The following is a 25,704-nucleotide window of genomic DNA, read 5'->3' on the forward strand; positions in this document are numbered from 1 at the left end:
GGTACATTATCCACTACTGGACATTCCACCAACTATGTCATGCCTGTGTGTTTACCTACTGATAAACATGAAAGTCATTGGATTAAACGCGGTGTTGCCTTACTTTGTCAGCTGGACGATTGAAGTTTTGAAGCGCGTTCATTTCGAAATTTTATTTGTATAATTATATTTATATATTGATATTTGTGTGACGTTAGTTTACACGTCTACTTGTTCAATATCCTAACAAAACTGTCCACTTCATACTTTGTAAAGGATGTTTTTATTTGCAATTAGCTGTATTGAGAAAGTCTGTTTTTATTTGAAAAATATGACCTCGTAAATATTACCTTGTGGATTCACCAGTAAAGTGAGAGTCACTTGAATAATTCATTTTTGCCATCGATTAAGAAAGTCCATGTCCACGTCTTATCTCCAGATTTTTTAAAACATTAGCATCTAAATCATTAAATTACTCATTTAGCTCGTTTGTTGTGCGTCCATGATATTCGTAAATTTATACAAGTTTTCATATACTTTAGTGTGAGAGAGATTAGTTACGCGTATTTACAACGTTTTACAAATCATTTCAATTAAAATACATTTGCATTGAAAAACTACAATCTTTTCAAAACGATAAAATACATTAGCTAATGTCTATAATTGACTGTATCTGTGGAGAAGTACTTTCCGTCAACAACCCCGGATTAAAGTGACAAATGCAACCTTTATCATTTTCATTCATCAAGCAGTTCGTAGTTTTTAATTCTGGTTGTAAAGAGTTTACACTGCTAGCATCATCAATTTCATCAACACTAAGGCCAGGGACCTGCAATTCGCACGATTTAAGTTAATTCATATTTTTAAACACTACACCTTTACTTTGGTCGTTAAACTCAACAAACACATGAGAAGGCAGCTACAATTACAGGGTAAATTCAACCAAAAACAGGTTTATATGGGTTAGGTTGATAAAGAAACATAAGGCTGGGAAAAAGTTTTTGAACTACAAAAACATCGTTGTAATGACAGCAAAGACAATTCATAGTTAATGTACAACATTAAAATAAGAAAAGGAGAAAAAGCAGAACATGTCTATGTACTTACGTAAGGATCCATAAGCATTATATTGACAAATCTATTTTTGGATGCAGACGTATCGACTTTTATCTGCACACGAATCTTAGAAAAAACTTTAAACGTCACATCACCAATGGTTATTGACATCTCCTATATAAAACACAAAGTAAAATGTACGATTTTGTAATAAAAAAAGCAACCAATATGTCACTTACTTCTTCATTGAATTTACTTCGCGATGTCGTCTCCCGCAAAAATATGTTTCCTTCGACGCCATATTTTGGAATCAAAACTTGAAGAGCATTTCTACGCACAAACAATACAAAGGCTTCTTCAATACTTACTCGATCTTTAAAGAACAGCTATAATTAAAAAAAAGTTGCTTTAATCCAACAGTACATGCGAGAAATATCCACTAAGTATGTGAAACGATAAGCATGCAATAAGACCGTAAGACGTTCGGCCTATAAACTATTCATAGCCGTAAAAGTTTTTCCAAAATTGTGTTAAGCATAAGTTATAAATGACTAGATAACTATAGTTTTAATAGTTATATAATGTGAAAATGCTTAAAGTAACTAAAAGCAAAGTGGGACAATTTTCATAAGATCCTATGAGGACAGACTTAACTGATGTTTTACGTAATCATGGATTTTAGCATGAAAATATGGTCTTTAATAAAATAAGTGTATGATAAAAACATGAATAATATGATATTGACCTGAGTATGAAGATCCACAGAAGAGCGAGACGCAAGCTGGGCCATGTGATGACGTTTGTTCAACAAATTACACATTTCCTAAGGAAAAATATCCTTTATACAGTACGCTAAGACACATTTAATACTGTTTGCCAAGATAAATTTTAGACTGTTTGCAAAGACAAAAGATATTTTACAAAAAAATAGTGAGTTCGAACAAAACGTTGTCTCTTCCTCTCAATGCAGACACTCCTCAAAGCGTACACGTCTCAATGGCGGGCAAATCTCTAGGGCACACTCACCTCAAAGGTAGACACCTCTCTAAGGAACACACCTCTCTATAACAAAAACGTTTCTAAAGCTCACGCCTCTTTAAGGTAAACAGCACTGTAAGGTGGACACATTTCTAAGGCACACACCTCTCTAAGGTGGACAGCCCTGTAAGGTAGACACACTTCTAAAGCTCACCCTTTCTAAGGTGGAAAGCACTGTAAGGTGGACACATTTCTAAGGCACACACCACTTTAAAGTGGACACATTTCTAAAGCTCACACCTTTCAAAGCTGGACAGCCCTGTAAGGTGGACACATTTCTAAGGCAGACACCTCTCTCAACCGCATACCCTAAGGCGCACTCCTTTCTAAGGTGCATACCTTTCTAAGGCGCACACTCTCAAAGGCGCACACCTCTCTAAAGCACACCTAAGGCAGACATGTCTCCAATAAATCTTGTTCCGGTAGTTCTAAATATATTTTCTATAACTAAACTTTTTGAATTTGGCCATCTCTTAAACAGCCGTGGAGACATATTTGGTGCGTATGAAAATTCAAAAAACTTCTCAAAGCGGATAACTGATGTATAAAAAATTTTATGAAGAAGATTATTGGTCCTTGTTTTTGCTGTCGTTTGGTATCTCTGTGTATTATTTTTGATGTTAAATGAATACGAATCAATTATACGTGCTTGCTTCTTTCAATAATAACGAGGATGTATTGCGGAAAGCTGCATTATGAATGAAATAGTTTTATGAACGGGTTTCCCTCCTTAAATAGAGAATAAATCTTTTTCTGAAAGAGTCCGTTTTAGAACGAAGTCGCGAAATTAAGTATAAATAAAAGTTCTTAAAAACTTAATGATCGTGCATATCCTAACGTTAATATTTGCTGATCACTTTATTTCTTCAAGATTCATTTAAGAAAAAGACGTTTTGATGACTGGCTATAGATCTCCTCTTAAAAAAGTAAACTGAAAAACTGTATACAAAATAGCGTTTGCTGCTTCGTAATTAAATATTTCTTTTAGCAAAACTTAATAGGTACTTTATCAGTCCCCACGAAACACATAGTCATACCAACTGACTATTTTCATCGTAACTGTCATTAAAGTAAATGGTTTGAACCCGGGAGTATCGTTATATGTTTGTAAATGATGATCGTCCAGGTTAATAAAGTCCTGAGAAGGACTGTTTTTGTTGTTGTTGACTGACGTTTCGACAACCTTAGCGGAAGTCATCTTCAGAGTCAAATGAGGAGTAAACGTCAGGTTAGCCGTATTTGTTGTCTGGTTCTTACGTCATTGTATTGTGTGTACAGGAAATGTGTATTGTCTTTATGGATTAGTGTGAAGTGAAATATTTTATTTTTAGTTGTGATGTGTGATTTAGGTGTGACGTTTTTAGTTGTAGTGTGTGGGTGTCAATTGTGTATTGTCATTGTGAATTAGTTTGAAGTGTAATGTTTTTAGTTGATCGTTTGTTTGTATTGTGAATAAGTCGTTTGTAAGGTGCCGGTAATTGCTGTGATCTGTTCAGGGGGGTTTGTTCCAAGTTGGTATACCAACTTTCTAATGTAAGCCGTTGTCTATAGTCAGTACTGTAAGTGATGCATTTTGCCGAGTCCCAGTCAATGTTGTGCTTTGTGATTCGGTGATGTTCGGCAATGTGATTAGTTTTGTCTTGTTTCTTAGTAGCTCGTTTGTGCTCAGTAAGTCTTATGTTTAAGTTCCTGCCAGTTTCCCCGATATAGGAGGCGTGGCAGTCGGAGCAGTTTATTTTTAAACTGCACCTTGTCGTTCGTTGGGTTGTTCTTTGTCCTTTATGTTCGTTAGTACTTGTCGTAACGTTGTGATTGGTTTATGTGCGACACGTATGTTGTATGGTCGTAAGATACGCGAGATAGTCTCAAACGTACCTTTGATGTAAGGTATCGTTGCTGTTGTCACTGAGTTGTTCGTTTCGTTGGGTTCGTTGGGTTTGTAAGTGTTGCGTTTGATAAAGTCAGAGTTATAGTTGTTTTGTCAAAACACGTTTGAGATAGTTGATTTCGTTTTGTAGAGCGTCCGGTGAATCACATATGATTTGTGCACGTCTTGTTAATGTTCTGATTGTGGTGGCTTTGTGTGATGTAGGGTTGTAAGATGATTGGTCTAGTAGTCGGTCAGTATGTGTTGGCTTGCGATAAACTGTTGTTCCTAGTTTTTGATTGTCATGTTTTACCAAACAGTCGAGAAAAGGAAGAGTTCCGTTTTCTTCGACATCTTTGGTAAATTGTATGTGGCTGTTCTGTTTGTTGATGTGAGTATGGAAGTCATCAATCTCGTCTGCATGTAGTGCTGTGATTGTGTCATCTACGTAGCGAAACCAAAAAGGTAGTGCATGTTTGTAAGTCATGAGTGCCCGTTCCTCTATAGATTGCATTACAATTTCAGCAACTACAACAGAAACGGGCGAGCCCATTGCTGTCCCATGTAATTGTTTGTAGTGTGTTCCTTTGTATTGGAAGTAAGTCGAGGTGAGGCAGAGCTCTAGTAACTCCATAATGTCTTCTGTCGGTAATGGCAATACGTCCGTGGTGTTTGTAATGAGGGTTTTTGTACAAGTAAGTGCCAGATTAAGTGGAATACTGGTGAACAGTGATTTCACATCAAAAGACACTAGTATATAGTTGTCCGGTATTTGTATAGTGCACAGTTTTTTAATGAAAGTTTCAGTGGATTGTAGCTTGTGTTTTGATTTGTTTGTAAGTGGTTGCAGTATGTTAGTCAAGTACTTTGAAAGTTCGTAAGTAGGCGAACCACAGAATGATACAATTGGTCGCATGGGTATTTGTGGTTTGTGAAGTTTTGGTAGTCCGTATAGTCTGGGTGGTCGTGGTACTGAACATCTGAGTCGATAGTAAATACGTTCAGATATAATGTTAGATTTTCTCATAGAGAAGATCTTGCTGTTAAGTTTGCGTACTAGTGATGGTGTTGGGTCTCGTTTGAGTTGTTCGTACGTTTGTCTGTCGTTAACAAGTGCGTCCATTTTGTTAAAGTAATCATTCCTGTCCATGACCACAGTCACGCGTCCTTTGTCTGGTGGTAAAATGACGATGTTGTTGTCGTGTTTTAGTCGTTTGAGTGCTTGTTGTTCGTCTTTTGTCAAGTTGTTGTCACGTATAGAGGACGATTGTAAAGTGGAGGCTATCCTGCTTCTGATCTCGTCTTTGGTTGTCTCTGACAAGTCTCTTTGATAAGCTAGGACAGCCTCGACACTTGATACTATCGTCTCAGTCGGGATTTGTCTAGGTGTTATGGAATGTTTTAGTCCGTAAGATAGTAGTCGCGTTTCAGTTTCGTCTAATGGGCGGGAAGAAATATTCCTCACCCAGTTATCGTCATGTTTATGTCTTGCACGTGTTTTAGTTTGTTATAAACGTTCAAGTTTTGTTGTTGTTTGATTTGGTGTTGTGTCTCTGTCTTGTTTGCTCGTTTCTCTGCAATAGTTTGTATGGTAGAAAGTAAAGTATCACTTACTGTCGTTGGTATGAGTTCCTTCTGTTTGTTCAGTCTTTGTTCTTGTTGTTTGATGTAATAGTTGATTCGTCTGTGACAGTCGTTAATCCGTGCTCGTATCAGTCGTCTGCTGGTGGATTTGACAATCTGAATAGCCTCTTGTGTGTTCAACGGAGACTTAATTCTAAGTCCTGCCGGAACGAGACCAAAATCCTTGGAGCGGTGGTTGAACCAGAGTTGTTGGCGTATGCGTCTGACGTTGCTTGCAAAACGTATGTAGTCGTTAGCAAGTTGTTCGCTCTGTCGTCCAAATGATCGGACGTACTGCCATTACCGACAGAAGTACTGCCATTACCACGGACGTACTGCCATTACCGACAGAAGACATTATGGAGTTACTAGAGCTCTGCCTCACCTCGACTTACTTCCAATACAAAGGAACACACTACAAACAATTACATGGGACAGCAATGGGCTCGCCCGTTTCTGTTGTAGTTGCTGAAATTGTAATGCAATCTATAGAGGAACGGGCACTCATGACTTACAAACATGCACTACCTTTTTGGTTTCGCTACGTAGATGACACAATCACAGCACTACATGCAGACGAGATTGATGACTTCCATACTCACATCAACAAACAGAACAGCCACATACAATTTACCAAAGATGTCGAAGAAAACGGAACTCTTCCTTTTCTCGACTGTTTGGTAAAACATGACAATCAAAAACTAGGAACAACAGTTTATCGCAAGCCAACACATACTGACCGACTACTAGACCAATCATCTTACAACCCTACATCACACAAAGCCACCACAATCAGAACATTAACAAGACGTGCACAAATCATATGTGATTCACCGGACGCTCTACAAAACGAAATCAACTATCTCAAACGTGTTTTTGACAAAAACAACTATAACTCTGACTTTATCAAACGCAACACTTACAAACCCAACGAACCCAACGAAACGAACAACTCAGTGACAACAGCAACGATACCTTACATCAAAGGTACGTCTGAGACTACCTCGCGTATCTTACGACCATACAACATACGTGTCGCACATAAACCAATCACAACGTTACGACAAGTACTAACGAACATAAAGGACAAAGAACAACCCAACGAACGACAAGGTGCAGTTTACAAAATAAACTGCTCCGACTGCCACGCCTCCTATATCGGGGAAACTGGCAGGAACTTAAACATAAGACTTACTGAGCACAAACGAGCTACTAAGAAACAAGACAAAACTAATCACATTGCCGAACATCACCGAATCACAAAGCACAACATTGACTGGGACTCGGCAAAATGCATCACTTACAGTACTGACTATAGACAACGGCTTACATTAGAAAGTTGGTATACCAACTTGGAACAAACCCCCCTGAACAGATCACAGCAATTACCGGCACCTTACAAACGACTTATTTACAATACAAACAAACGATCAACTAAAAACATTACACTTCAAACTAATTCACAATGACAATACACAATTGACACCCACACACTACAACTAAAAACGTCACACCTAAATCACACATCACAACTAAAAATAAAATATTTCACTTCACACTAATCCATAAAGACAATACACATTTCCTGCACATTTCCTGTACACACAATACAATGACGTAAGAACCAGACAACAAATACGGCTAACCTGACGTTTACTCCTCATTTGACTCTGAAGATGACTACCGCTAAGGTTGTCGAAACGTCAGTCAACAACAACAAAAACAGTCCTTCTCAGGACTTTATTAACCTGGACGATCATCATTTAAGGCTGAAACACACTGGGCAGTCGCTTCAGTCGCGCGTCCAAAGCGAATTGATGCGCACGCGTCAGTCGCTTGAACGCTAGAAACACACATGCAGCGACCATCGCGACATTTACCGTGGCGTCTATTGAACATGGCGGTGATTTTAGTTTGTTACAGACACAGATATCACTTACACTTTTTTATTTTGGCCTTTGTTATAGCTACTAATATATGAATATTTACTCAGTACAAACTACTATGTGGAGAAAAGAGAACAAGCCAGTTAAAACACGCCAATATGATCATAGCACATTACGCGTATATCGTGGATAATCTTATTCTGTGCATTTAGGTTGTGCATTAGGGTTCCAGTTTGTAGCTCCTATTGTCCCTATTTGATAAGTCATATAAAAAACTGAAAGATTCCAGTGTGAATTCACTATATATTGCCTTCGTTTTCCAAGGTATAATCTATAAATTTCGTATGATGCTTATGACAGGAAATATGATATACATTTAGGAAGTTAAAATGTATCTATTGGCCAATCAGTGTAAAGCGACTGAAGCGACCAAAGTCAAAAGTTCAACATGTTGAACTTTCAAAGCGACTAGCTGACGCGACTAAGCTACTAGCTTAGTAACCACGCAAAGCGGTAGTTTTAGACGCGCGACTAAAGCGACTGCCTAGTGTGTTTCAGCCTTTACAAACACGTAACTGTCATTGTAAGTTGAGGAATGATCTATTGTATAACACCATTGTTGGCAACTGTATAGTGAACTCATCCTACATTCAATAACATAAATTCATGGTGATTTACCTGCGTATTTTTTTTATTGAACATTTCAGGAAATGAAGGTATAGCCCCAATAGTGACGGCCAAAAGACGATGAACGAGAATGTCCGAATACCTTAAACATAATGACATAATACGTAAAATCTACTTTGCACGCAATGAAATGAAATAAAAAGTGCCCAAATAAACAAAAAACTTTTATTTATGATATCAAAACTAGGTATAATGTTTAACATATCGGTGAAAAAAAAATCAATTCGGTCAAATCATCCGCCGTGGCATGAAGTCTGGGTCAAGCCAAATACTGACGTCATCCAAGGTAGTTGGTACGTATATCATGTATTGAGGAATCCCTTGCATGATGTCACTAGAGTGAGTCGTTCCAGACTTTTCGAAAAACGGACAAGGTCCATTATAAGGAGAATTTTTGGCAACGTTAAGCAGCCATGAAAATGGAACGATTTGACCAACATAAAAACGTTTTTCATTGATACGTACGTTAGAAATCAGGCCTAAATTTAATATCGTAAATAAATTTTTTTGCTGAAAGGACACTTCAAATATGCTAAAGTTATGAATACTTGCCGTCGAATAGGTGACGTAAAATGTGTATAGATAGGTGCTGCTAAGCCATAATGAAGATAATCTTCCTCTGGTAATGTTCCAGAGCAAAAATAAACAGCTTGCATCATACATCTCGTCGTAAGTATACGAAGTAATGTGTTAAAATATGGAAAGTCTGGCAGCGTAGCTTTTTCTAAAGAAACGGCCAACGATTTTGCACTATCCACCTGAATATTTAAGTTCTAAAAATAAAACAAATATGCTTAGTTCGTAAACAGAATTAATTATACTCCGAAGGAACGCTGGACAGTTTAACTCAAACATTCGAAGGCTTGCTCTTGCGAATCTACATTCTTTGTACTTTATAATGGCAGAGGATAACAACAGTAGAGGGTAGCAAGCCCGCATGTTTTTGTCACGCTATATGCAAATTTCAGACATTATCATTATTCATTTCTGTAGAAATCTATTGTTTTTACAGAGAAAAATTTACATTTAAATTTCCAAGTTGGCTAAGCTATAATTGTTGTGTTCTATATTTCACAGCAGAGTATTTTCCAACTAACTAGGTAGTACAAGTTAACCTCTATATATACTTAAGATAACTCAGAATCAACATTAACTAATGACGTAAATATCCTATTAGATTAACATAAATTAATAAACATAACAATGCGGATTTTCAACTTCAATGAAGACACAAGGCCAAGAGCATGTCAAGTTCTAAGGAGCAAATTATATAATCATGAGCAAAATACAATATAAGCTTTTGGGTACTCAATTAATTCTTTAACAGCATCAACTTCTGAGCCTATACAAAGTGTGTGCATATTTTCAACTTTAAAAGTGTGAAGATATTCATGCATGCTCAATGCAAAGGGTACTCTTGCAATAGAAATTATTTAAACCCCTCTTGAAATATTAGAAAAAACATGAATCTTAATTAATAAAAGAATTTATGGCCGAACAGACAGAAAATGAACGATAAGGTCTCATAAGGAAAGACATATGTAAAACAGAAAAGCAAATATTTTTGAATATTTAAAATATTTAAGTACTGGTATAGTGTGATTTAGACATTTTCCACCGATATATGACGTATTTTAAGTTAAATGAAACTGCACTTCACCAATGGTGTTAGAGTATTACATAAATTCAAAATTAAAGAATGTAAAAAAACATACCTTTGATCCAGCAGCTTTAATAAGGCAATCATAATTTGAAAGTGGTGGTGCAGGATGCCTCCTGAGCACGGCATATTCGCTATAGTGATTAAAAATCTTCTTCGCTACCGAAATATTTGCAAGCAACATAAATTCTTCGACGAGAGAATTTGTCTCCCTTAAAAATTTAACAAAACAAATCATCGATATAGCTAATGAAGAAAGGAAAGCATCTAAAAAAAATTTGATAGTAAAAATGTTGTAATGTTATGGCCCGCTAACACGATCCGATTTTGTCGGATCCTAAAAACGGATCATGTGAATTCATATAAAGCGAGCCTACGACAGAGGGTCCGTCAGTCTGAATAATCGGAAATAGAACTTGCTACATTTTTAGCCAACAAGATCAAAGAAAGCCTACTAGTGCCAGACTTCTCACTCTCTATGCTTCCCATATTTGATTTGGCGCAAAAAATGGACTAGAAAAAGACTTGGAAACAACAACAACAAATACGCAAAATATATCGATAGATGTACTGGATAACACAAATAGCTGCTCCCACGACTATAAATATCTCCTAAAATATCCCACCCAAAAAATACACAATCAGATCCGACAAATTGGATCGTGTGAACGAGCCTTTAAATGTCTTACAAAAGTTCTAAGGGTTAAAGTATACCGTAAATGCTCGAATAAGCGCCCAGCTTCCAATAAGCGCCCGCTTCGAATTAGCGCCCCCTAGGACTCAAATTTTGAAATAAGCGCCCCCCTTCCAATAAGCGCCCCCCCCCCTCGAGAAAAGACGGGTTTTGCTAAATTTTCATACTTATGTTACAGTTAAGGTCACAAGAAATAAAAATACCAGTGTCATTTTCACGTCAAAAATCCGAAAATGAAATAAGCGCCCCCCTTCCAATAAGCGCCCCCCTTCGAATTAGCGCCCCCCTCTCGCCTCCAAAAATTAAATAAGCGCCCCGGGCGCTTATTCGAGCATTTACGGTACATACTTTTTTCCAGTTCGATTTAATCATATACTAGCTAAACATATTAAGTATTAACAGACATTGCCTATTCAAAATGGCTGCCATGCAAAACATTTTAAAGGCGATGATAAATACATTGAAGTGTTAAGCTACGTGCAAAGGCGCTCAACATGTTCACTCAACATTGTAGACTCAACATGTTGGGCGCATTTGCACAGCCTGTTGATTGGTGTTGAGAGGTATTGAGCATTTTTGAGAGAAGTTTGGACTTGTTCAAACATTCGACTCAACAGCGTTCAACATTTTCCTTGTTCTGCACTCATTGATGCGTGTCTAAACACTGTTTAGTGCGTTTGCACAGCTCACTCAAAAATGTTGAGCTAACGCATGCGCACTGTGCGGTGTATATTATTGTAAAAATTGCGTCACTGAACTGTATATGTATCACTGATCTCGAAATAAGACTGGATCAAGCAACTCTATATTTGTAGTAAACAAATTTTGAAGCCACCGCAGGTGTTAGTAAGGGACAACACATCGAAAGATTTTTTAACAAACTAAGGAAAATATAGCAACACATGGTCAAATTATGCTTTAAGGAAACGCAGAAGATGAAAAACAACCTTTGTGGCGATAGTAAAGTGAGTCAGAAAGAATAATCGGCCGTATAAAACAAAACGCATACAAGTTTCACTACGAATCACTCGTAAAAAAAGGCTTGTAATTTTAAAGCATTAATCAGTTTATGATCGTAAATAAGATTATTTAACCAGTTTGTTGTTCTGAACTACGATTCCAACAATTTTAGGTATTTTCATGCAGTTGTGGGCTATTTTCCATTGTTGTTCCATACTACAGTAGAGTTATCGATGACAAAAATCGTTGCATTTTGATCATATTTCATCATATTTCATCGTATTTTTAGCTCTTTCATAAACTGATTTATCTCTTAATTATGTTCATGTAGTTATATGTTGAAAATTCTTAATTATTCTTGAACAAATCCAAAATATATTTATTCCTTATTTTCGAAAGTTGGTCCCTTAGTAATGGCGGTGCTCCTTAATTTTTGTCTTCAACTTTTGTGTTAGATGCTTGATCCAGTCTTATTTCGAGATCAGTGATATGTATGTACCAATGATATATACCCAATCCTCAAGATATCTAACAGCCGTTGTCACGTTTGTCGTTGCTAGGCAGAGTGGAATATAGGCTCAACATTGGCTCTCATAGGCTCAACATTGCTCAACATGTTGAGAGCGTTTGCACACATCACACAACAAAGAGCAAGACAATGTTGAGTGCATATTGAGTCAGAATGTTGAGCGCGTTTGCAACTAGCTTTATAGTCATGCGGGTTTTAAGTAATTTAATTTTGCGATTTATAGAGCTAAAAACAATTTGCAACCAATTTCTTAAGCTAAAAAATCAAAAATTCTAATAAAATTAAATGAAAATTATAATTACAACATTAAAATAAATAAAAATCGATATCAAATAAATATTTTGATAAATATATTCAAACACAAGTCAAGCCGGGTCAAACGAGCACACAGATAATTGCCGGAAAGGATTTTTAGACAGACAGAGCCGTATTTTAAATACTTTACGTGCCAAATACTTTTCTAGGGAAAATAAAAACAAACCTCAGTTGTTTAGTTTCAACATCAATTGGATCGTAGGTTTCGTTGTCTATTTGGAAACGTATTTCAGGCGACGACAATGTTAATGCACTGCAAGTTATAAACAAAGATAAATTAGGGGGAAAGTCTATTTAGCTAATGAAGTATTGATTCACACAAAAAAATTTTTTCACTCTGTTTTCATTAGATATTTACCGGCAGCCATATTAGAAAAAAAACTCATAAGAAATATGAACGACGCCATTAAAGACTTGCCAAGGAAAAAAATTGTTGTGAGCCGTTAAAGACAAACTTTTAACAATATATTCAATTAAGTTGATATTTTATAGAATTCTCTTAATGACTTCTTTCGCTACCCGAGCATCGCATTCCCAAATTTTTCAAGCAAAATATTAAAATGAGACCAGCTAACAAGATTTGTGCGCAACTTACGCATAACTGTGAAGACGATTTACATGACATGTGTAAATATGAATTGAAATATGATGTAGCTACTATGTTCACTTTCCAAGGTCTTTCGACTAAATGAAAACGTATGTTCGGAAAACCTTAACACATGCCAAAACTGTAAACCTGAAAAAACATCGACGCAAAACCTTACCCGTTATCAATTCTTTTTTGTTTTAGTATTTTTGCAATGTCATTGAGAGTCCTCAGACTCTGGGTGACGCTATCATTCTGTGCTTTATCGTCAATTCTAAGTTGAGCTTCGGCGTAGGTAAAAGAATGCTGTGAAAGAAATACGTACGGTTAGTTGCCGGGAAAAGACTTGAGAATATAAAAAAATTGACAACGTTTCAGCCTGGTTCTCATTAAAGCCTGGTTTTCATATAGTCGCCCGAGTCGTTTCAGTCGTGCCAAAATTTCACAGACGACCCGTGCAACTGTATAAGAACATTTCAGAGGCGACCGGGATGACCTCAAATGATTCACACGACCGAAAAGACCATGGTCGCTTTGATAGAACTTTGCTCTATTTGGACGACCGAAACCACAGTTGCGAAATGCAAGGCGACCTTTAATGGTGCAAAACGATTTGAAAAAGCAAATAACTAGCCAAAAGACTTCGTCTTTGATAAACAGCAGTCGCCATTTTTAAATGTTTGGCGCAAAAATTAATTAAAGCACAGTCTCTTGGCAGCGAATATATAAGAAGTACAATAGCTTGAGTCGTCCCAGTCGTTTTGAAATACAACGAAACAACTCGCAACGACTCGGAAGACTCGAGCGACTTAATGAGAACCATGCAGCAGCTTTAGCTAGTTATTTGCTTCTTAAAATCGTTTTGCGCTATAAAAATGTCGCTTGCATTTCTCAACTGTCGTTTCGGTCGTCCGGATAGAGCAAAGTTTTATCCAAGCGACCCTAGTCGTTTTAGTCGTGTGAGTTATTGGAGGTCATCCTAGTCGCCTCTGATATGTTCTCATATAATCGCACGGGTCGTCTATGAAATTTTCGCACGACTGAAACGACTATATGAGAACCGGGCTTTACGAAAGACTAGGGATATACAGATTTCTAAATTTCGTATGAACACTTTACAAAACTTCAATGTTGTACCTAAAACAGTGCACTGCATCTAACTTATTTTGTTCCTTGAAATATTTTGAGGATTTTGCTATACAATTTCGATGTTAGAACTAAAACTTATGTTTCTGGTATGAACGGCATAATTTGTCGATGAAGATAAATCATGAAATATATTAAAATGTTGTAGCTGAGAGCTGTCTTCAAGGGCTGACAATCGCTTATCTTGCAAAGACAAAACTTCAAGGAACTACAAATCCATTCACATTATAAAATGTCCGACTAATTGATTTTTCTGTTTGTACACTTTATGTAATGCATTTACATTTTGATTGCTTGAACACGACAGATAGATATACACAAAGGTAAAAAATATATTGAAAGCTCCGCCCATGATTTGAAATACAATTACCTTTGAGCATATGATACTCTTAAAAAATTCTGTATTTACTATCTGAGCTTCAGATGTCATTTCCCATACGCAAGAGAACGCTAATCTGATAGTATAAAATAATACGTAAAGAAATGATTAAATTACAAAACAAAAGTTATAAATAGTCTTACTTTAAAAATACCTGTCCACATTGGATTTCAAAGAACATAAGTTGGAACTCAATAATTCAGGAACCATATCTATACGTCTGTCCGTTAAATACACGGTAGTACCACGATTCATTGCCTCTTTATCGATTGCACTTCCCGGATGAATAAAGAAAGTCACGTCCGCAATGTGAACTCCGACCTATGCAAGTGAAAAACTTTACACAGACGAATTACAAACGACAAATTTTTTTCAAGTCATGAGCTCTTTCCACAATATAACATATCAATGACATAAACATTGTTTTTCGTTCCAAAGCAGATCAAATTTACACAACATGTAAATTATAGCTACATAATCACACAACATTTAATTACACAAGACGCAACTGCGCCATAACGACTCGATCCAAATTTAATTCATAACCCTCCACTCCCTTCAATGTTCGAAAAAAACAGTAACACATGCCTTATAAATATGCATTGAACTCTATAAATTTGCTGCCATTTACTCAACGGTGTTGAACTGGATGTCCACGATCTCTTACAGAAAGTATGAAGTTATAAAATATGTAGCTCTTTAATAACATGGCCGCTGATTGGTTGAATGCTCGAAAAACCCCGTGTTTCTACTCTATAAAAACATACAAATTCCAGCCTCGCAGGTTGCGCGTTTGCGCGAGAAGTAGAAAAGGTAAAAATATAATCCTTTTATGGTTGTTTTTAAAAGGCTATTATATAAATGAAATAGTCACATATTTACATGTTTCTATTGACTTAAACAAACACTTGTGAAAACTTGGGAGAAACTGGAAATTGCCTTGAAACACTTGCACTTTGTGCTTGCCACACAATTTAGCGTTTCTCACAAATTTTCTTTATAACTCTTATGAAACTCGGAAAATATTTCCAATTTCTTAGGTACAAAGCAAAATTATATCATGTTGTTTCAATCATGTACCTCATAATTTCCATTCGGTAATAATCTGCAGTGCAAAGCATCGTCGATATCAGTGCAACCAGGTGGATCAACACTACAAATTGGGATATCTCGAAGATCTCGGCGCTTTTTTATCTCCTAGGACGAACAAGAAGTTGTTGTTACAGGTTGGCAAAAAACAATGAGCATGTAAGAGATGATTGCAATCATTAACACAAAATAAACAATGAATACGATAGATGTGACAGTTACAAAAACATTCCACGAATGATAACTTTACCTAGTATTAATCATAATACGGTTTTTTTTATATTCACATGAAAAACATGTGAATTGATGAGATTTGAGCTCGCACCTTCGGGTACTAGTCCGCCGCTCTATCTGTAGAGCTACCAAACCCACGGGGATTGGAGACAAATCAAATCTTTTTTAAACTGCGTATGGACGAGAGATTCTCTGCACGATAGCAGTTTTCTCGATGGCGCTGTGTTTCGATTTTATTCCAAGCCATCATCAGAGAATATACATAATATTATATAACTTTACCTCATCACAGATTTTCCAATCTCCAGCAGGAAGGTCATTTAGAACGACAGTCGAAAAAGGTAAATGAGGTATTTCATGTTCCAAGAGTAACAGTTCATTTTCTGTTTCTTTATCACCAATGGCACCAAGTTTCTTTACATAATGACCCTAAAATGAAATTTTGAACTTTTATATGTGTTGAACAGACATAGCTACATATGCTGCGTTTATAAAAACCTTATTGATGTGCCCTTTAGTTGGACCGAAACGCTATGGGTGTGAAAATCGGGTAATTAGTTTAACATATTTCTAAAAGGCAACTAAAGATTTTTCCTTTAAGATTTTGCATGGTATTTAGGTATTCAGCTTTTTAAGCTTCGTTTAGGCGTTGAATGAATTTTTCAAAAGTCTTCTTTTTGCCGTAATTGGATCAATTATAACCGACACAAGCTAAATATAGTAAAATACTTACAACGGGATATTTCGAATTTCTCGGCCACGAGTCAATATTCACGACAATCTTTTGTCCCTTTAAGCTTTCCGCCTGTCTCGTTTCAATACGAATTCTAGGTATTCTTTTGTCAGCAGCAACAAAAAGATGCTTTCTCGCCTAAAACAACAAACCACGCGATTAAGCATCCCCAAGTAAAATACAAACATAAAATTTTCAGTCAAGCAATAAATATTAAACTTCGCACTAAAATCCACAAACGAAAACATAAAAGACAGGCATGCGTAATAGACAAGTAGGAACGAACATTGAGAATTGTGTCACGTGTGACAATGTATGATTAGGTTTATAAACTTCTTAAACATCACACCTGCGGATTGGATGACAAAGATAATACACCACAATACGGTCGCCAGTTTCTTCTAATTATTCCAACAACCTAATATAAAAATAAATAACAAAACATGAAATTTGTTGCTCGTTAAATTCGTGTAAGATCATTATGAGGGATGCCGGAACGTCGATAATCGGGGGGGGATATTCACATATACGCGTTTGGCTTGATTACTTTCTTTTGAAATCAATTGTTTTATACGAACTATCACGAAGAACATAGGAATATTCGCCCCCCTCCCCTATCATTACAGTTCTTCTTGTTGATATTATTATGGTATTATCGTACCATTTGCCCATCATTAGAGGACGTTGGGCATTAAACTACACGCTTTGATTCATCAATAGTGCTGAAGAACATTTATTGACACAACATAAAAATCAAGATGGCCATTTGACAATAAATAGCATTTATTTATACTGCACAGAAATTGCGAATGTTCTAGCAGCATTAACATGAATTCAATAAAATCAAAGGAAGAATCATTATTTTTATTGAATGCACGTAATTGGTACTTGAATATTCCAAATTATTTTTCAGTATGATACGTGCAAAATTCAATGTCGACCGTGGCTCCTTCGTGTTAATGAATAAATTCTACAGTGCCATCGTTAAGTCAAAACGTTGAATTAAATATTCCACATCTTCGCTAATGATGTGCAAATGCCGTAAATTCCTCAGACTCGCCTTACGCGATATGTCTTGACGCAAAAACGGCGAAATCAACACATGAAAGTGAACAATAATACACTTACTCTTCCACATTTCTCTGTTTTCTCCTTTTTTTCAACTTTAACCTTCAAAAAATTATAGCCTGAAGAACACTATTGATGATCTATGGAAGGTTAGTGAGACTGTTCAAGGACAACTAGATGCATGCCTTTTCGCGCCATAATGTGTTTTACGTCATAGGATAAAATATTATTTTGGATAAAACATATGTTCATACTGCAATCATTTTCACATTTCGAACGATGGCATGTTTAGCTAGCTCGATGATTGAGAGATTCATATTATTCATGTTCTATCGTATTAAGTTCCTTTGAAATCCATTGTTTTCTGCGGATTGTAACATGCATGTATGAATATCTCCACCACACCCACCAATTATCAATGCTAGCTACGCCCCTGATTTAGTATAATTCATAAATTATTAGTTATAAATTTTTAGTTTGCAAGTCGAAGTATGTAGCTTTTTAAACGTCTATTCAACTCTGATCCTAAATGCTGTACATGCGTACACATTTTGCAAAATATAGCAATATTTCAAACGTAAATTAAGACGTAAAACACTTCTTTAACGAACCTGTTCGGTCGTAGATTCTTCACTTTCGTCAGCATCTTCTTCATCAACTACAATTGAAGATGGCGCAGTCCAACTTTCTTTAGGTAAAATTTCGACACACACAATATCCTCGTTGACAGCACGATTGATATTCATTATTCCTTGTACAAATATCTTTAAGAACATCATATATGTATACGAACCATACATAGGTATCCCACATCCAAACATAGCTATTTGGCTTTATTATCTCTTTCTGCACATACCTGTTCATTCTTGTCGTGAAGCGAAACCTTTGCTTCCAAATAGTTATCTCTAAAAGCAAATAAATGAATTAAAACAATGAAAAACAAAAAAGCACATTAAATAAACAGAATCAGAATAAACTTCCGTTGAGTCAGAGCATTCATTTATAATGTTAAAACATTTCAAGTTGTGCCACAAATTCGAAACATCCATACTTAAGTTGTACCACTAACACAGTAAGAACATCAACAACTATTTGCCAAGCTACTTTGCCAAGCTACATGCATCGAATAAAGAACCCAGAAAATTTCAAAAACGGCGACTATGCCCTTAAGACTTATGTATATACACACCGATACAGTATAGATACACCTCATTTAAAAGGTCGTTGTGGAGACAAGGAAAACTGTAAAAAGTGTACATCGTGTTGTTATCTATCACAAATATCATCATCAGTAAACACTGTACAGTCAAACCTGCATTAAGCAGACTCCCTCGGGGAATGGACTGGCGTCTGCTTAAATGAAGGTATCCGTTTAACAGCGGTTCTCGTCACCAGGCCTCTCTTGGTTAAAAATAACATAAATGGTTAAATCAACAACTAAACGGCACCGATATATTAAGAAATAACTTCAGTTAATAATAACAAAACTGAGAAATATTTTTAGAAGTATTTAGTAATACATATAGTAAATAATAAGTGGCTGAATGATGATGTTGCTGAAATGTGATCTCGTGTAAGTCTTTTAGACAATGACAAGCTACATTTGACATTGACAAGTTATTTTTATTGATAATTTGTTAACAACTTCATGTTTTTATTCTTCAACGCACTTGCATTTAATCTTCAACGCACTTGCATTTAATCACTCCAAGCATTTAATCTTCAACGCACTTGCATTATGACAAATATCTTCATAATTGTTGTAACTATATCTTTGTGACAAACATTATGTCTGTAAATAACATGAAATATTTTGAAAAAATTGTCCGTTAAACACAGGTCTTTGAGTTATTATTTTACAATTTTGGTGTCCACGGCCGCTTAATAGAGGGGTCCGCTTGATGGAGGTTTCACTACTAGGAATTATACGAGATTTAATTCGGCACTTTATAGAGTAACCGTTCAATAAAGGGTGTCCGCTTAATGCAGGATCGCTTAATATAGGTTTGACTGTATTTATTAAGCAAATCTATCCTTCGTTGTCTCATATGAGTGATGTTTGCTGTTTCAATCTCGGCTAAAATAAATTTTGACCATACGTTAACATAGCGTATACACAAACTAAAAAACATGCAGCTCTGTATTTCTAAAAAGTATTTTAAGTACAACTCAAATAAAATTCCTACCTGCTAGCAGAAAACTTTCCCTAAAGTTGACAAAAAACAGTGTTATATGAATGTTCCCAATTGACTTGATAAATGACAAGCTTAATAAGTAAAGTTAGGGGTTGAATTATGCCAATTCAATTGGTTAAGGAATCTGCAAAAGCAACGCTAAGCAGCCATTTTATTTTTGAGCAATATTCATGTTCATTGCTTATATTCAAAATGCGTATATAGTGCTGTTGAAGAAAATAGTGATGCAAGCAAGCCACTTCAGGGTAGTTTTTGAGCCATCAATAAAATGAGCATTCGAGAAACAAGCTTAATAACAAGCAGTATTACAAAGACAAAGAACGAGATGGCAATTTCATAAGCATAATGACAAAATTTTAGTAAATGAATGTTCCCTAAGTCAAAACAAAAATACACACAGAAAAATAATTATTTGAAGCCTGCATTACAAACAAAAACATGTAAAAATAACTTTTAAAGTTATCCGAAAAATCAACAAACCTGTAGGTATTTTTCGCATTTGAGACCCAATTGCAATTTTGCCAGTGGTAAATGCTCCATATATAAAAAACTTCTCGATGTTTCCACAGTCAGATCACCAGAGTTATAGGTAGAATCAACTGCAAGCTTGTCAAGAAGTTCTCCATTATTTTCAAGTGAATTTATATACTCTTGTACTAAAACAGACAATGTTATAAAAGTGCGTGTAAAGTTTTCAATAACTTGATTACGTAGAAGTACTACATCACGCAAATTGCCATTTGAATAGTCAGTATGGCATTTTTCTCGAAAACGAGAAGAACTAGCCTCTATTTTAACATTTTCAGTATATTATCTTCAATAATTTTTTTGATAAAGCTTGAGCAATTGTGAGACTCGACATAAACTAACACATTAACATTATATTTTGAACAATTTGAATTCCCACTTCTTTAAAGTGGTACTATGACGAAAATTTTGCCTCTCCTTTGTTTTTCATAGATTGATAGTGCATGTAAAAAAATGTCTTCTGGCGAAATTTTAGCGCAATGTATTTCATGCTGCTCGAGTTACGTAGCGATAAAACTTGAACTTCAAGAGCCGCCATTAAAAGGCGCCATATTTGAATTGTCATGTAGGAAGGTGCTTGTGACGTCATAGTCTTAACTCGCGGCTGTTTATAATATAACACTATATACTAATAGAGATTTAAAAGGTTGTATAACTCAATTTTTTAACATGCCTTCAACACGACGTGTCGTGCAAGATTGTAGTAATAAGTCTAATAAATTTCAAAAAGTAAACATAGATGCAGGCGCACAAATTAATATTTTTAGAATTTTCACAAAGAAAAAGGCTTACTCCTCTCTGGTCTTTTGACCATCTCGAAAAACGGTTGCATAACTGCGATGACCTTTGGTTTTTAAACCTAACGAAGCTGCTTGAAGAGCAAATTCGTTCAGGCAAACTTCGATAAAGCAAGGGTGATCCAAATTGCATTTCCTTTCATCGATTTCGAACTGATACATTTTACCACAGCATTGCTCTATTTCCATGCAGCATCGGCACTCTTGAGGGTTGACAACAAGATCCAACGAACAATGGCCACATTCACACCTTTAATATTGGCCAAATTGTATGTTTCCATAAAGTTATTATAGCTAACGGCAGACGATTCAGATCAAAGTAACACACTATGAATGACATCTTACCATGAAGTAACATCAACACGGGCATCAAAAACGATCTTGCAGCATGTTTTCAACCCGCCGTTCTTCTGCAACTGCAGCTTCGTACTCAGCAATTTCATCGGGCGAAGCAAGGGGTTCAATATTATCGGCAAATGTCTAAATTTCCGAATTAGATTCGTCCGAATTTGCCGTCATGAATTCCGATGAAGAAATCGATGCGTTTGTCTCGATCGAAGACTCAGAAAGCGAGCTAGATCTCGATGAATTTGACATTTTTTGCTCTATTTATGTATTACTTTGTATACTTTCCCATTCGCGCTTCTGCCGTGTTAAGACTATGACGTCACAGACCTTTGCTAATTGCAAATATTCAAAATGGCCGATTTTAATGGCGGACATGAAAATTAGACATTTCAAATGTTCATAACTCCCTCGTTATATTATTATTTTTGCTTACATTTTACAAAAGCAATAATTGATATGTGTTTAAACTATTGAATGCTAAAATCGATGCTTTTTTAACGTTAAGTTTTCGTCATAGAACCACTTTAAGAAAAGTGCAGAAACTGGAAAACAGGCACGTAACTTCCATCACGGAAGAAACAAGGGGGTTGCTCTAGTTTTTATAAGATATCACTTAGTCAGAATAATTTGGTTTTGATTTCGGTGGCTTGTTTGGGGGCGTTTTAATGCAATTCTAGGCAAGGCTAGTCCGACAGTAAATCGTGCAAAAAGCAAAACAATAGAAAGCCGAAAATAATACATGATGTTATTTGCACAAAAAAAAATGATAAAATGTAAAAGAAAACGGTGGTAATTAAAAAAATTGTTGATATGTATTAGAAAAAGAAGTATTACAAAACATAAAGCAATTTGTAGGTCCTTTTGAATAATATAGAAATTGAGTCAACTTTTACACCTAATATGCTAGCACAAGGATTTAATTTTCTGCTATGAAATGTGTAACATCGATTCGTTGTGCGCTTCATAAAAATCCAAAATGAAAAGGCAGACGTCAAACCATTAAATTACTACTCCCTCGAACAAACTTACCAGAACAAGATAGCAAATTTTCCTTATCGGCTTTTGTTCGATTCGCAAAATCATTTGTCAATAAAACAACCCTACATGATTTGCTCAACTTATCATTGGCAAATCCCTTTGCGATATGTCTGTCATACCATCTGAAATACAAAAACACAAAAAAGTAAGTAAAAATCAATTATCAACGTGTGCATATTTAAGACGAACCTAACATCATATTCATCGTACCAAACTCCTCCACGCCAACGTCGTACCCATGTCTGGTTCCGATATAAGAATCGGGTCATGGGGTTATCAACCAACAAAATTAAATCAAGCACAGCCGATAACTTAGGTGGAATTCTTATTCATAAACCAAACTGGAAAAGGTTGTCAGTCAAGTGCAGCAAACATTAGAATACCATTATTTTCATTTTACTATTTTCATTTGACCGTTTTCATTTTCCAATAATTTACGCCAACCGAAATTCATGTTATCGTTAGTGCTGGTGCACAAATTAAAAGTGTGTCCTTTTTATTTGAAATGATGTTTGAGGCTAGTTTGTGGTCAGTATTGGTGGAGGAGTTTTCATCACTGACCCCTTTGACGAAATGTCACGACGATTACATAAGCAGATTGAAACAGATAATTCCCCATGCCAGCCTGTACGTACATAGTTAAGCCATGCTGATGGCAAAGTGCAGAAGTGATGTTCACGTTAACATCTTACATAACACTATGCATGCACGCATGTTTAAATTGAATTTTATAAGGAACCGAAAAGCAAATGAAACACAAAAAATAGTAGAACTAACCTGCATGTTGCACGTATTGCTCGGTCATTTCGATCATTAGATGATTCTTCCTTTTCGCGCTCAATAAATGTATCACTACAAAAATATTTATCAAAGTCTGACTGGTAGAAATGACGCGCGCAATTCCCTAATGAGTAACTCATTACATACTGCACTGGGTGTAAAAAAGGATTGGTCCTTAAATTTATGCAGACAGTGATTATCCTTTTTATTTTTTCCCTCACATTTTTACACTCCCTCACATCTTTCATAGCTACAGTATTGCAACTTTAAGAGGGAAAGTAATTATATACAGTACAATGTAACAGTTCAAAGCTACCGGCAATGTTCATTGGAGAAGACATAGAAACATTTCTCTGGTGTTGATACGATGTCTCGTATTCTCTTATGCACCGATGCGTTCAAATGCTTGATCTGAAACATAAAGTCGCACGAGTTTAAAAAATGAAGTAAATCAATTAGAAACATGAGAATAACCAAACAAAATATTGGCATGAGAATACAAAACTGTTGTCATGATAAAAGATAACGCGTCAAATTTAGGGACATATACGTATATGTCTTGTTGTCTCCAAATTCACTAATTAATATGCTTGTTTTCTTGCTTTCTGATTTTGGCAAACACACTTGAAAAAGCAGCTCATTGACATGTTTTATTTTAATAGACATAACAAAGGATTTCTATAGAAATGGCTAACAAAACACTTAAAATGACAAATGTTAGGTAAAATGACTGAAGCATCTTTGGTTCACAATAATCCAAAAATTTCTCTTAAGTACACGTGTAGTGAGCAACTGGTATATCGTAATGTACACACTCACCTCATTTAATACTGTTTGAACCAAAATAACATTTGTTATAGCAGGATCTTCCAAAATGTCAATCTGTAAAAAATCATTTCACTGTTTTATCTAAGCATAATTTGACAGCCTTTATCCTTTACTATGTACACATGCAAAATTATTTCAAGTGGGCAAACTATGCCAGTCGTTGGCTTGTCACTTGTATGATAGTAAAAATCCTATATCATTAATTACCAACAGTCACCATGGCATGGAATTTGTTATTTGCATTCAATTCATTACCACTATACAATTTTAACAACAAAATGCTTTTACAAACAATGAAAACAAAAATATTTTTATAGCAGAATATACTTGTCAAACTCCTAAAATACATTTTTCCATGTATATGAAATGAATTATGGCATCTGAAAACTGTACACAGGTGTAAACAATCAAACAATGAGTGATAAGATAAAGAACACATAATTACAGAATATTAAATCAAAAAGGAACATAGAGATATCAGGTAAGGAACTAAAACTTTGTGTGTTAGGTTACAAGTCTTATTTGATCTTGTGAGTTCAAATGATTGATTTCTAACACCATTCAACAATAAAAAAAGCTTTAGCTTTTTATAAATAAGCTTTCTATGTATTTCCTCCCAGATGAAAATTGTTTACATAAAAGATACAGTTTGGGATCATGAAAAAATCTTAACTACGATCCTACAAAGTCTCAAACTTTATCTCACACAGGATATTCCAGGATCTCTATAGGATCCCGGTAGTATCATGCAAGATCTCGCTGTATCCTATTCAGATATTTCATCATGGATTCTTATTATGTATATTTACCATACCTTACTATTCATATACAATTATCTACATGCACCATAATTCATTTTATGTCTATTATATGTATAATTTACAGGTAAGATTTAAAAATCTTCATATGAACATAAGCTAAACATTTAAACTTGTTTGAATTATCATTTGGAAAGGGCTTATGTCAACCACTTGTTTTTAAAAATTATAAAGACACAAGAATAGTATTTTTAAAATACTTAATAGTTGAGCATGGTGGTCACTCGTGAGACACTCATGAACAAATTTTGCGATTTTGAATATACATTGACTACATGCTAATCATTTTATGTCAAGTTTGTGATCCACTACTCAAAATAAAGTGAATTGTATTTTACAGGGACAAACACTTTAACTTTCCTGTATCTCTTTGAAGTAGTTATTTAATGTTTCAGAACCAGGAATAAATTAAATTGAGCTCAAATTGGCAATCAAGCAAACCTGGATCATGATTGATACCCTGTATACCCATGTTTGAGAGACTGTCGATTGACCATGAGAAGTTTAAAAATTACCTGATGAAGAGCAATGTTTGTGTCTGGAACCAGAAAATGAGAAAAATGAAATTTTGAAGAACTGCTCGTAGTTTTTGCATTTAATACAGCTGCGGTTTGAGGGCAAAGTTGACAATCTGTTATTCCACACCAGACATCGTCTCGCAGATAATTTTCTCGGACGATTTTCATAACATTTCCTCGACGGGTCTTTTTTACAAATGTTTTTGTCTTAAGCATTATGGTAATAATAAAATCACAATGAACAGAAAGCAAACACAGATTGAAAATCACCAATACATTTTTTTAGACTAAAACCACGTTTCTATTGTCTTTTTAAACTTCAACA

General features: G+C 35.5%; 1 protein-coding gene across 1 annotated transcript; it reads right to left on the reverse strand.

Annotated features, from left to right (window-relative positions):
* Positions 1-464: 464 nt before the first annotated feature.
* On the reverse strand, positions 465-25,704 carry LOC124447051 (exosome complex exonuclease RRP44-like). Its single transcript, XM_046997956.1, has 25 exons — positions 25,377-25,704; positions 24,035-24,097; positions 23,532-23,626; positions 23,213-23,287; positions 22,427-22,557; positions 20,205-20,380; positions 19,716-19,735; positions 18,386-18,434; positions 18,141-18,293; positions 17,590-17,631; positions 16,811-16,879; positions 16,462-16,599; positions 16,011-16,157; positions 15,486-15,602; positions 14,560-14,726; positions 14,397-14,481; positions 13,059-13,186; positions 12,461-12,547; positions 9,852-10,008; positions 8,689-8,909; positions 8,128-8,218; positions 1,781-1,858; positions 1,275-1,421; positions 1,087-1,209; positions 465-808 (listed from the first exon to the last, which is right to left on the reverse strand). The coding sequence occupies exons 1-25, from the start codon at positions 25,593-25,595 to the stop codon at positions 626-628; spliced, it is 2,961 nt and encodes a 986-aa protein (XP_046853912.1). The 5' UTR covers positions 25,596-25,704; the 3' UTR covers positions 465-625.

This window comes from Xenia sp. Carnegie-2017, unplaced genomic scaffold (genome assembly GCF_021976095.1).
Source record: "Xenia sp. Carnegie-2017 unplaced genomic scaffold, XeniaSp_v1 HiC_scaffold_22, whole genome shotgun sequence".
NCBI classification, from domain to species: Eukaryota; Metazoa; Cnidaria; class Anthozoa; order Malacalcyonacea; family Xeniidae; genus Xenia; species Xenia sp. Carnegie-2017.

Excerpts from the sequence above, each read along its gene's own strand:
- LOC124447051 (XM_046997956.1), bottom strand. The coding sequence starts at position 25,595 with ATGCTTAAGACAAAAACATTTGTAAAAAAGACCCGTCGAGGAAATGTT. Across the intron at positions 20,381-22,426 it reads AAATTTGCTATCTTGTTCTG|TACAAGAGTATATAAATTCA; the intron begins GTAAGTTTGTTC and ends TGTCTGTTTTAG. Across the intron at positions 16,158-16,461 it reads GAAATTCGAAATATCCCGTT|GGTCATTATGTAAAGAAACT; the intron begins GTAAGTATTTTA and ends ATTTCATTTTAG.